At 42.6% G+C, this 13945-nt stretch overlaps 1 protein-coding gene across 2 annotated transcripts in view; it reads left to right on the plus strand.

The window, feature by feature from the left end:
- ythdc2 (YTH domain containing 2) overlaps positions 1 to 13945 on the plus strand; it is a 43748-nt gene that overhangs the window by 16868 nt on the left and 12935 nt on the right. For both annotated transcript variants that reach the window (XM_060913270.1, XM_060913271.1), the window contains exons 13-24: positions 2845 to 2910; positions 3207 to 3385; positions 3720 to 3816; positions 3908 to 3995; positions 4131 to 4211; positions 4314 to 4396; positions 5310 to 5415; positions 5505 to 5624; positions 8173 to 8445; positions 11229 to 11355; positions 11550 to 11755; positions 11854 to 12049. In XM_060913270.1, the coding sequence (XP_060769253.1) occupies positions 2845 to 2910; positions 3207 to 3385; positions 3720 to 3816; positions 3908 to 3995; positions 4131 to 4211; positions 4314 to 4396; positions 5310 to 5415; positions 5505 to 5624; positions 8173 to 8445; positions 11229 to 11355; positions 11550 to 11755; positions 11854 to 12049 (1622 nt within the window). The remainder of the gene's footprint in view (positions 1 to 2844; positions 2911 to 3206; positions 3386 to 3719; positions 3817 to 3907; positions 3996 to 4130; positions 4212 to 4313; positions 4397 to 5309; positions 5416 to 5504; positions 5625 to 8172; positions 8446 to 11228; positions 11356 to 11549; positions 11756 to 11853; positions 12050 to 13945) is intronic.

Raw genomic sequence — 13945 nt, forward strand, 5'->3', positions numbered from 1 at the left:
TTTTTTTTTTTTTTTTTACTGTGCTCAGTTAAGAATTAGAATTCAGGTAGTTATCTTTATGAATGGTGCGTATAAGGAATAACACACTGTTTCATCCTCATCTCATCTCATTATCTCTAGCCGCTTTATCCTGTTCTACAGGGTCGCAGGCAAGCTGGAGCCTATCCCAGCTGACTACGGGCGAAAGGCGGGGTACACCCTGGACAAGTCGCCAGGTCATCACAGGGCTGACACATAGACACAGACAACCATTCACACTCACATTCACACCTACGCTCAATTTAGAGTCACCAGTTAACCTAACCTGCATGTCTTTGGACTGTGGGGGAAACCGGAGCACCCGGAGGAAACCCACGCGGACACGGGGAGAACATGCAAACTCCACATAGAAAGGCCCTCGCCGGCCACGGGGCTCGAACCCGGGCCTTCTTGCTGTGAGGCAACAGCGCTAACCACTACACCACCGTGCCACCAGCTTTATTCATGTGCTATTTATTTATTTATTTATTCCCTCCCTCTCACACACTTGTATTCTGGTCGGGAGTCAGCTGTTCACTGCTTTCCCCCTCTTTTTATGCTCCATCCCTGCAACAAACACGCACACATTAATTGACACCAGGTGTAATGACTTAGCCACTTACCTTCCCCGACCCCACCCTCCATTCACAAACTGCCACTTGGCCACGCCCCTGTTGCCACAGTCTCATTGTTTTATTTTGCTTATGTTGTGTAAATTTGCCCATGCTAACCTTTTATTAATTAAAAAATGATGCATACTTAACAGTTGTTCCACGAAATCGAGTCATACATGAGCTGATACGTGCCTCATCAGCTGTAATCCATGTACGACCAGGTTGAGTGGAATAACCGTTTTATTCTATTGACATTCACTTGATTTTGAGAAACAGAGCATCTTACTTTTATTTTTTGCAAATACAATAAATAAAAACTTGATACAAAAAGTCCGACAAAATCATTTCTGTTTAGAATGTAAACAAACCGGCAAAATGACAGGAGCAATTTGAGAGAAATTTGTGCGACAATAATAATTTATTTTTTCACGGTCCGGTTTCCATCAAATCCTGCGCTCTGATTGGCTGGCAAACGGGTCTGTATCCTACGGTACGGACCCCAGTTACAGACCTCTGGCGACTCGCTCGTTCACAACAACAAACATAGTCGCGATTTGTCAACATTTATTTTCTCATTTCTCAGGAGAATAGCATTAATTTTACAGCATGGATAGCGATAACGACAGTGTTCACAGCGAATGTGAGTTTTACTACCCTGAGGAAGAAGAAATAAAAGGAAACATTTCAGGAGAAAGCTAAAAACCTCTAACTTGCTAACGCCGAGCAAAAACATGGCTGAATCCTGAATGACTCAATTTTGTATAAATAGGGGACGACATAGGCGGCAAAATGTAGTTTTTTTCCTGCCATGGAAGTGCACTTGTATACTGAGGAGGAAGCCATTTGTGTTACAGCCGTGAATGAGGATTCAAAATGGCGGCTCGGCTCGGTTTTCCCTTTCGGGTGCTCTCGTTTTCTGTTAGAATTTGGTAAAGAAAAAAAATATATATTATTTACCAGCTTAAGGTCGGTCCGTATGGTGAAATACCGTGACCTCGGCCTTGAATACTGACCTCGGCCCAGAGGGCCTCGCTCAGTACTTTCAAGACCTCGGTCACGGTATTTTATGATACGGACCTACCAGCTGGTAAATAACATGTATGTTTCTTGAAAAAAATATATATATTCTTACCATCAAATACTTTTATTCCATATTTTGCACCTTTTTTAATTTATTTTTTGTGGTTTTGTTTTGAGTAGTTTTTATTTCATCCTCGGTTGGTTCAGCAACATGCTCCGCCATTTTGTTTTTCTCTACTCACAGTATATGAGCTGATATCCTAGTAGTAGAGTAGCCAATCCAAGCACGCAATTGCTCATATCCAGTGAAATGTGGATAGAATAATACTTTTTAGCCACTTATAATTATGATGTCAAATGTCCACAAAATAGTCATTCTCTCTCCAGGGTCTTTTTTTTTTTCCCCTCTCTGTCTTGAAAGCAGCTTCGAGAAACCATAAAGCATAACTCCTGTTATGCTTTATGTCAAAAAGCATAAAATTGAAGGTTTACTTCTGAATGTAACAGAAGTTACACCGGAGACTCCTTCCATAAATGTAAAATAAACATTTCCTTATGGAAAACTTCTTCACACTTTTGTGATTTTAGTCTGTTGATTATGGAAGCTCTAAAGTAAGCTACAACGTATTATGAAAACTGCATGAATATCAATATTGCATCCAGAGCTAATGACTTCTGACCAATCAGAATCGAGTGTTTAACAGCACTGTGGTATTGAAAAGAAATAAAAGACTTTGCCTTTAATAATTTTAAGTTTAATAAGCATTATTATTTATTTATTTATTTGGGGCGGCACGATGGTGTAGTGGTTAGCGCTGTCGCCTCACAGCAAGAAGGTCTGGGTTCGAGTCCCGTGGCCGGCGAGGGCCTTTCTGTGCGGAGTTTGCATGTTCTCCCCGTGTCCGCGTGGGTTTCCTCCGGGTGCTCCGGTTTCCCCCACAGTCCAAAGACATGCAGGTTAGGTTAACTGGTGACTCTAAATTGAGCGTAGGTGTGAATGTGAGTGTGAATGGTTGTCTGTGTCTATGTGTCAGCCCTGTGATGACCTGGCGACTTGTCCAGGGTGTACCCCGCCTTTCGCCCGTAGTCAGCTGGGATAGGCTCCAGCTTGCCTGCGACCCTGTAGAACAGGATAAAGCGGCTAGAGATAATGAGATGAGATTTATTTATTTGTTTGTTTGTTTTTTAAAAGGACTGCTCTTGACTGGGCCAAACATTTCAACCAGACTGAAGCCGTGGATCTGCTGGAGTCACACATGTAAGTACTTCTAGAGCTTTCACAAATAAGTGTGGATTAGCATTCATCTAATTATTGCCCAAACCTCCTCCTTGTCACATTTATACAGTTTTATTCACGCGTATTCATTTGGGAGAGTTTTGTTCACAAACTACACATAATGCTGTTTTCCTTCAGTCAGATTCCAGCACTCTTCTCTCTCAGATATTGAGGAGGAAAAACCATAAGAGAACTCTGTACATGCACAGACTATCCCAAGTGTTCGATCAAGTTCTGGTGCAGGTTTGTTTCTGATATCGTTTTTCACATCTGTGCAGCTCATCTCTGGAGGCAGGTCAGCTGGATGAGTCGTCCCTGGTGCAGTCAGCCAGCGGGGAGCTCACTGCTCAGGACCAGGAGCTGCTCAAGGCTTACCACCACAGCTTTGATGATGAAAAGGTAGACCTGGACCTCATCATGCACCTCCTCTTCAACATCTGTCAGAGCTCTGATGAAGGTAAGAGTTAGAATGAAGATTTGGGATTTGTTTCTCAATGGGGTATGAAGATGTGTAGCCCAAAAATTCTGCATTTTAAAATGGTCATGGTGTCAAATTGTGAATTGAAGAGACAAAAAAGCACAAACCAACTAAGATACTGTACCTGGAACACTATAGACAGCATAGCAACACCTGAGAAAAGCACTTTTACAGTTTATAACGTTTTTTTTATTGTTCTCAAGTTGGACATTAAAGACCTTTCCTAGCCTGCAGTTCCCTGTTGTGTTATTGAGAACCGTGCCATAAAGAACGTTCGATCAATCTGAAGTGTTTTTCTCTTCTCTGTCCCTAGGTGCAGTCTTGATATTTTTGCCAGGATATGATGAAATAGTCGGACTGCGAGACCGTATTCTTTATGACGATAAAAGATTTGTAGATCAACAGCATAGGCATGTTAAGTTTCATGGTTGACTTAATAAAATTGCACGCATTTCAAATTCATGCAAAATTTGCGTGTAATGTTTTGTCATTGTCCTTCAGGTACCAGGTGTTCACTTTACACTCCAACATGCAGAGCTTGGATCAGAGGAAAGTTCTGAAACCATCTCCAGTTGGGGTTCGCAAAATTGTGAGTGCACTTTTTAAATTTTGGACACGTCACCATGCTCATTTTTCTTAAGGTTTCTTATCTTGGTGATGTATAGATGTTTTATTTATTTATTTATCCATTTCCCCCCCCCCCCCCCCCCCCCCCCCCAAAAAGATTCTCTCAACCAACATTGCTGAAACGAGCATCACCATCAACGATGTTGTCTTTGTAATTGACTCTGGCAAGGTTAAAGAGGTAACTTTTTTTTTTTTTAAATAAAATCCTGTTAAATCTATGACAACTTGCTGTGTTGCATCTCGTATAATTATTTATTTTTTTTGTGTGTGTGTGTTACAGAAAGCTTTCGATGCCCTGAATCATGTGACCATGCTAAAGATGGTGTGGATATCAAAAGCAAGTGCATTACAGCGTAAAGGAAGGTGTGTAAATCTTTATCTTTACGTATTCATCATTTCTGTGCCAGACTGTTTCATTTTAACATTCTCACACAAAATCTGTTGTCCGTAATGCTAATACTGCTAGACGCGTACTGGCTTGTGATTACCAGGCCTAGAAACCAATTCCGAGATTGTCCAGGCCCAACCTGAACCTAGCAAACCAAAAAATGGCTGAGATACCACACCAAACACTTGGAATACCAGTATAGCTGCGTAGCAACACACGAGGAATGGACTACACCAGGGGTTTTCAAAGTGTGGGAGAGTCAGCCCCCCCTCAGAGAGCAAATAAACAACAGCGCCCCCCACCCCCCCTTACAATTTTTGTTGTTGCTATACTTAATGTTCCATTCGTATTTAAAAAAATGGTTGTTGTACACATTTTTTTTTCTTTTACACATTTTAAACATATGAGCTTTTTTTTAAACATCTTTTTTGCACATTTTAAACATCTGTGCTTTTTAAAAACATCTCGTTTTACACATTTTAAACATCTCATAGCATCATTAGCTAGCACCTCTTGGCAGACAACACACTGTGGCAGTGGAGCATCTTCAGATCCAGTCCATGAAAATCCAAACTTTAAATAATCGTGGTCATACTTCCTTCTTTTTTTTTGCTTGGCCCAGACTCTGTCTCCTCACTCACTGTAGCTTTAGGTACTAAAAATCGATCCATTTTGTCTCTGGCAAAGGCTAGCTGAAGTTCGCTAAATGTCCGCAATAGTAACTTATTCTGGTTTATTTTTCCTCACGTTGCGCCCCCCCTAAAGAACTCTGGCGCCCCCTAGGGGAGGTGCGCCCCACACTTTGAAAACCCCTGGACTACACAATCGTACATAATGGTTTTTTGGTTTTTGTTTTTTTTTTTTTTCCCCTTTTTTCTGTATTTTTAGAGCTGGACGCTGCCGCCCGGGAATTTGTTTCCATCTGTTCAGCCAGCTGCGCTTCAATAACATGCTGGAGTATCAGGTTCCTCAGCTGCTCCGTATGCCTCTGCAGGTATATTCACACATGTACATGCTGCATATCTCTAGCAGTTACACACAATAAAGGCACAGTAATAGTCTCTCTCTCTCTGTGTCTTTTAGGAACTCTGTCTTCACACTAAACTTTTAGCCCCTGTTTCCTGCCCCATTGCGGAGTTCCTTGCCAAAGCCCCAGAGCCACCACACCTACTCACTATCAAGAATGCTGTGCAGATGCTCAAGGTATTAACCGCAAACTTTCACTGCGCTCTACAGTACACTCGTGCTGCACCAGAGATCTTCAAGCTGAAATTGCAAGAAGTCCAGAAATCAACCCTCCTCACCTTCTGTGGTCCGGATAATTAGATACGTACAAATCCGGGCTCACGCTTTTTACCAGACTAAATCAGTTCAGTTAACACTTTTATTGCATGGAGTTGCTTTTGTAACAATACAAACAGTTGTGGGGTTTTCTTTCCCTCCCTCCCGGTTTCCGGTTGAGGGTACTCGGTGCGCATTCTGGCTGCTGCTTCTCACCGGAGCTGTTTATTTTATTTTGTTTTTTTCTTTTTTTTGTGTTTGTGTAGCTTGATTTGGTTTTTTTTGTTTTTTTTTTTTGATTGAGTGTTTTGTCCACCAGTTGTGCTGTAGCTCCAGACCCAGTTTTGGGCGTCGGTTCCCTCGAGGCCTTGGTCTGCCATGGGCGATGCCTGTGCTCCTGGCTGTGGACTGCAGTGAGCTCGTTGCTCTTTTAATATCATGGTTGTCCAGCGCTCTGTGAGGCGGTGCTTTTGTGCTTGGCGCGATGTTGCTCGGTGGTGTCGTGGTAGCTGTGCAGGTGGTTTGGAACATTACCAGCGCTCTGCGTGGCGGTGCTTCTGTGCTCGCTTTGTCGAACCATGGCGCGGTGTTCTGAGCTACGTTGTGTGGCGGCTATGCAGGCGGTGTGGGACTTGTCTTCATGTGCCTTTTGGTGGGACTGTGGCAGCTACACCATTGGAACGACATCCTGACCCTCTCTTGGTGGATTTTTTTAAAATTGTAAAGTGACCTTGGGTATGAGAAAGGCGCAATATTTATTATGATTTTTTATTATTATTAATACAAAATCATTCTAACGCAAACTAGCAAAAATACAATGCCTCTGCTGGACAAACATGAAACAAGGTGCAATCAACATTTTGTCTTGGTATTTGCATTGGCCTATATTCCTTTTATCCAGAAAGTTGTAACGTCCTCAAAGGAAAACCTATAGAGTGCTCTTGTAGGTTGAACTGAGCTGAACAACCACTAAAAGATTGAAGCAAAAACTTATTTAAAAGTAACAGCGAATGATTTTCATAGCTTTGTTCACATGCAGCCTATTGTCTGTCGGGCTACTTCCATAATTCCGTGGGAGAAATTAGCTTTAGTGTTCCCTGCTAGTATTTTGAACCTTGGGAGGAATGGGGTCAGTGCCATTCTCAAACAGGCATGTAAATGTTCATTGGTCATTCTTGAATTGTCTTCTCAGCGAGCACTCGTATATCCGCTGTTGTGCGGAGATGGAATGAGAGAGAGGACCCACGTAGATCGTGCCTACTGGGCTTTAAGCTAAATTATTTTCCGCGTCCTTACCTCGGACTGCTGCGGGTAAGAGTCTTCAAAGTGTCTGTGTTTAGTTTCATAATGACTTTTTAAATTGCCACTTTTGATAACTGCAGCAGACTCCAAGCAAATGAGACACACCAGTCTCGTTGCAGGAAGAATAAACGCATACTTTTCTGTCCATTCTGCTCGGAAGACTTGGTTTTCAAGATCAACTTTCCTAATTTTTGATGACGCCATATTTCGTCTACACCCGCACACCTCTATTTGCGTGCTTCTGTCTACCTAGCAACCTACACTGTATAAAAGCAATATATAAGATTTTTAATGTTTTATTATTTTGAGCAAAGAAGCGTCATTTATCCAGATTTGGAAAGGAGTCTGCCAGTTGGTGTCCCCTGTTCTACACTGTCCCGCTGTACTTATTTATGCTATTAAAATGTCAGAGAACCAAATTTACAGATCCAGTCCAGAACTCCCAGTCTTGTTCTGCTCAAGCTCCTAACACCTCTGAGCCAAAAGAAAAATCAGCTTGCTACATTCCGGAGTTGAAATAAGATAAATATTAGCTTTCATTCATCTCATCTCATCATCTCTAGCCGCTTTATCCTTCTACAGGGTCGCAGGCAAGCTGGAGCCTATCCCAGCTGACTACGGGCGAAAGGCGGGGTACACCCTGGACAAGTCGCCAGGTCATCACAGGGCTGACACATAGACACAGACAACCATTCACACTCACATTCACACCTACGGTCAATCTAGAGTCACCAGTTAACCTAACCTGCATGTCTTTGGACTGTGGGGGAAACCGGAGCACCCGGAGGAAACCCACGCGGACACGGGGAGAACATGCAAACTCCGCACAGAAAGGCCCTCGCCGGCCCCGGGGCTCGAACCCAGGACCTTCTTGCTGTGAGGCGACAGCGCTAACCACTACACCACCGTGCCGCCAGCTTTCATTCAGATGGAAATTAATCTTGGGGAATTTTACAGTGCTTATTCTTGGATTTAACACCAGAACCCTACTTCAGTCATTACAAAACGGATCATAAGCATTGCCAGAAATTGAGCATTATTAAAATCGCATTGGCTTTTTTTTGTCGTTGTTGTACCAGTTCATATTTCGTTTTGCTGTATACTCGTATATGAAAGGGATGACAAGTTACCCTCAAATGTATCTCAAATTCTATGTGTTTATACCAAGACCATAGATGCCATGGACCCATGGGAGGACCTGACCGAGCTAGGTTACCATCTAGCAGACCTGCCCGTGGAGCCACATCTTGGGAAGATGGTGCTATGTGCGGTGGTGCTTAAATGCCTGGACCCGATCCTCACCATCGCCTGCATGCTGTCCTACAGGGAACCGTTTGTGCTGCCAGCTCAGGCTTCACAAAAACGAGCCGCCATGCAGTGCAGGAGATGTTTCGCTGCCAATACCTTCAGTGATCACATGGCCTTGCTCCGGGCTTTTCAGGTAGCCACACGAACAGCCTGACCATTTACCAGATAAACGTAGACGTGTTCTGACCACGTAAGACAAACTACTGGGATCTTGATGGCGTCTGGCTCATTTAGTGACCGCTGACTTAGGTTTTGTTATTTTTGGACAAATAGAAAGACTATTGCACGTGGAGGGGAAAAAAAAGCAATCTAACTGTAATTTATGAAAAATCAGAACAATGAAGTGTGTTTACATTTATTAAACATGTAGTGTTTTTTAACATTGAGGTTAGAATAGAAACACTTTTATTGCCAGGTATGTGGACACACATGAGGAATTTGACTCCGGTTCACTTAGCTCTCATAGTACAAAAACAGATAAAAAAGCGTAGACACAAAACAAACAAACAAGCAAACAACAAAAATAGGTGCTTAGTGCAAAGTAATCCAGGTAAGTCAAGTATGGAATAGTTAAATAAATATAAAGTATACAGTGTGCACAGAATGACGGTATAAGTGTTCAGATATTTTACAAGTGATATTACTGATATATGAATCTGGATTTTAACTGTTCATCACAGAAAGGATTTCCCTTTTGGTGCAATATGGTGCATAGTGCAAAGATGAATAGTAAATTTAAATAAGTTTAAAAAAAAATATTATATATATATATATATATATATATATATATATATATATATATATATATATATATATATATACACACATACAGTTGTGCTTGAAAGTTTGTGAACCCTTTAGAATTTTCTATATTTCTGCATAAATATGACCTAAAACATCATCATCAGATTTTCACACAAGTCCTAAAAGTAGATAAAGAGAAGCCAGTTAAACAAACGAGACAAAAATATTATACTTGGTCATTTATTTATTGAGGAAAATGATCCAATATTACATATCTGTGAGTGGCAAAAGTATGTGACCCTTTGCTTTCAGTATCTGGTGTGACCCCCTTGTGCAGCAATAACTGCAACTAAACGTTTGTGGTAACTGTTGATCAGTCCTGCACACCGGCTTGGAGGAATTTTAGCCCGTTCCTCCATACAGAACAGCTTCAACTCTGGGATGTTGGTGGGTTTCCTCACATGAACTGCTCGCTTCAGGTCCTTCCACAACATTTCCATTGGATTAAGGTCAGGACTTTGACTTGGCCATTCCAAAACATTCACTTTATTCTTCTTTAACCATTCTTTGGTAAAACGACTTGTGTGCTTAGGGTCGTTGTCTTGCTGCATGACCCACCTTCTCTTGAGATTCAGTTCATTGACAGATGTCCTGACATTTTCCTTTAGATTTCGCTGGTATAATTTAGAATTCATTGTTCCATCAACGACGGCAAGCCATCCTGGCCCAGATGCAGCAAAGCAGGCCCAAACCATGATACTACCACCACCATGTTTCACAGATGGGATAAGGGTCTTATGCTGGAATGCAGTGTTTTCCTTTCTCCAAATGTAATGCTTCCCATTTAAACCAAAAAGTTCTATTCTGGTCTCATCCGTCTACAAAACATTTTTCCAATAGCCTTCTGGCTTGTCCACGTGATCTTTAGCAAACTGCAGATGAGCAGCAATGTTCTTTTTGGAGAGCCGTGGCTTTCTCCTTGCAACCCTGCCATGCACACCATTGTTGTTCAGTGTTCTCCTGATGGTGGACTCATGAACATTAGCCAATGTGAGAGAGGCCTTCAGTTGCTTAGAAGTTACCCTGGGGTCCTGTGTGACCTTGCCTTGTTACACGCCTTGCTCTTGGCATGATCTTTGTTGGTCGACCACTCCTGGTGAGGGTAACAGTTGTTGAATTTCCTCCATTTGTACACAATCTGTCTGACTGTGGATTGGTGGAGTCCAAACTCTTTAGAGATGGTTTTGTAACCTTTTCCAGCCTGATGAACATCAACAACGCTTTTTCTGAGGTCCTCAGAAAGCTCCTTTGTTCATGCCATGATACACTTCCACAAACATGTGTTGTGAAGGTCAGACTTTGATAGATCCCTGTTCTTTTAAATAAAACAGGGTGCCCACTCACACCTGATTGTCATCCCATTGATTGAAAACACCTGACTCTAATTTCACCTTCAAATTAACTGCTAATCCTAGAGGTTCACATACTTTTGCCACTCACAGATATGTAATATTGGATCATTTTCCTCAATAAATAAATGACCAAGTATAATATTTTTGTCTCATTTGTTTAACTGGGTTCTCTTTATCCACTTTTAGGACTTGTGTGAAAATCTGATGATGTTTTAGGTCATATTTATGCAGAAATATAGAAAATTCTGAAGGGTTCACAAACTTTCAAGCACCACTGTAAGTCACAGTGAGCACAGAATGACAGTATAAGTGTGCAGATATTTTGCAAGTGATATTACTGATATATGAATGTGGATTTTAGCTGTTCATCACAGAGACAGCCTGAGGGAAGAAACTATTCTTGTGTCTGGTTGTTTTAGCATACAGTGATCTATATCGCCTCCCTGAGGGGAGAAGATTAAACAGATTGTGACCAGGGTGTGATGGGTCCGCAGAGATGTTACGTGCCCATTTCCTGACTCTTGGACAATTACTTTAAAAAAAATCTAATATTGGAACCATTTGATGGCAAAATTACTTGTTAGTATATTAAATACACTTGTTAGTGTCTTCTAATACTCAGATTAACACTAGTCTTGCAATCTAGACCAAGATTAAGTCTAAGCCATCTTTAGGAAACTTTTGAAATCTGTCTAAATCAAGGAGGTAATTTTATCCGAGATTTTTGTTTCTGATGTACGAAGTATGTTTTGTATCTCAGGCATGGCAGAAGGCCCGCACTGATGGCTGGGAAAGGTCTTTCTGTGAGAAGAACTTCCTGTCGCAGGCCACCATGGAAATCGTCATCAGGATGCGCGCTCAGCTGTTGGGCCAGCTTCGTGCTATAGGTACACCAGCAACACTCCAGGAGCCAACCAGAGCTTGGTTCCAGCTCTGGAAAACAAATGCATATTGTAATATTATAGACTGGGCCTGAAACAACTAATCTTTGTCTTTTCACGCAGTATTAAAATAATATGACCTTCTATCCAGCACCACTGTTATTCATTCCAGTATAGCTCAACATACACTCTCCTGTCAGGTTTTGTTCGCGCTCGGGGTTGCAGCGATATCCGTGATGTAAATCTGAACTCTGAGAACTGGGCAGTGGTGAAGGCAGCACTCGTAGCAGGCATGTACCCTAACCTGATTCACGTAGACCATGATAACAAAACACTCCGAGGCGCCAGAGAAAAGAAGGTTCGCTTCCACCCGACGTCTGTCCTGAGCCAATCCCAATACAAGAAGGTCAGTTTCAGCCATCATCTTTCTTTCTTTTAAGTGCTGTTGATATAGCTGTCAGATGTGTGTAAGCGTGGCTTAGGATATCCGATTTCTTTCTTCAGATCCCTCCAGCTAATGCCCAAGCAGCAGCAGTTCAGTCTCTGCCTACAGACTGGTTGATCTATGACGAGATGACACGAGCACACAGGATAGCCAGCGTGCGCTGCTGCACTGTGGTTACTCCGCTAACTGTGGCTGTGTTTGGAGGTTGCGCCAAACTGCCCAGCACGGCGCTGCAGGAACCTTCCACACCCCGAGGTAACCCACGATCACCAAGATGATCAAGCACTTTTAATCATGTATTAGTTTTGGCTTGTATACACGTTCTGTACAAAAACTGAATTCGCAGAATTTTCCGCTTAAATCCCAATGTTTTCGTAGTTCAAACTATGAGTCTAAGCATGCCTTCGTTAAACAGCTATATTTGGAGTAAATAAAATATATTTTGTACATTTTTTTCCCCCTGAACACTTCTGTTAATGGCCTTGTCTCTATACGATGTAGATATTTTGGCTTCTATTAAACACATACTGTACACTACCGTTCAAAAGTTTGGAGTCACCCAGACAATTTTGTGTTTTCCATGAAAAGTCACACTTTTATTTACCACCATAAGTTGTAAAATGAATAGAAAATAGACCCCTTCGCATGTTTGTAAACAAACCGACCGTTGCCAGGATGCGCGCACAGCCTGGACCCAGAAACAATGGCGCTGCCCATAGACCGACATTATGAGCTGTCAGATTATGCCAAACAATTGTCGTTACAAGATCGAGAATGCTACATAAATAAGTTAACTCTAACAAGTGGACATCGCCTACCGGATCCGCATTTAATTAAAGAGTGGACGGACGATGTTAGTAAGTTCCCTGGTATACAATGGCCAGATATATACTCGTACCTTATTGACAAGACTTCAGTGTACACCCACGAAAAACTTCGTGCCTACAAGTCTTTAGACGCATATGATTATGTGCGGGCATGTACAACTTGATTAACAATGGGACATTCATATTCATTTTGTTTTAATCAAATTATGCCAGTGATGTGATGGCAATGTGGCTTTAGCTACAACAGCAAATACCAACACTAAACAGCAATCTGCAGGAGGTAATGGCATGAAAGGAATGATAGTGTAAAGAGTGCAGCTAAGAGAAATCAGAGCTGCGTAAAAAGCGAGAGGCAGAGACCGGAAATGAAACTGAACGGGGCGGGAGCTAGGTTAGAGCAGTCAACATAAGTTGGCATTTAGAGTGAGGGCACACAATTTTACCTTTCCATCCTTGCTTTAAAATTGTGATTTTCGGCATACACAAATAATGATGACACAAAATCTGGACTGCTTGAGTCAAGCGAGACCTCTCCTACAAACAAAATTGCATGCAAAGCTAATGCCGGTTTTCCACTACAAACGCGGCTGAGTTGGGCTGAGCCGTGCCGTGCTGAGTCGAGCTGAGTGGGGCTGTTGGAGTTGCATTTCGACTACAACCGCGCTGAACCGTGCTGGCTGGAAGTGGGTGGACACATTGGGTGGAGTTAGCGAAAGTGGGTGGACGTCAGGTGATGTCGTTAAGCAGCGCAAGCAGTGACATCAGTGAGCTTTTAAGCGGTAGTCTCACGACCCGAATAGTAAACAATAAACATGGAGGACATGGAGTCGTTAGTGTTGCTGGTCTTGGTGCTGTGGCTTGTTGTCACCGACAACGCGGACAGATACTGGCAAGAGCGTATAGATGAGGCGAGGCGCATAAGGCTTCAGAAATTCTCGTAATTCTTCTCCTTCCGGGTTTGCGGTGTTTACAGATCCCAGCGTGCTCGCGGGGCGTGTGTGGGCATGTGAGGACACTCCTCCTCACCAATCAGTGCACAGGGGAGTGTCTGCTCACGCCCCCAGCCTCACTCGACACGGTTTGGCTCGCTTCAGCCCCACTCCAAAACGGTGCGAGTTTTAGGGGCTAAGCAGGGCTGAAGCAAGCTGAGTCGTGCTGGTTTTTGGTAGTCGAAACGCGAGCCGTGTCGGGCTGAAGTGAGCTGAAGCGAGCTGAAGTGAGGTGGAAAAGGGCCATAAGTTAACATGCTAACAATATTCATTACATTGTGTAACTATGACCCAGCTAATCAGACAAACGTTACCAAAGTATTTTGCTACATCAA

This window comes from Neoarius graeffei, chromosome 28 (genome assembly GCF_027579695.1).
Source record: "Neoarius graeffei isolate fNeoGra1 chromosome 28, fNeoGra1.pri, whole genome shotgun sequence".
NCBI lineage: Eukaryota > Metazoa > Chordata > Actinopteri > Siluriformes > Ariidae > Neoarius > Neoarius graeffei.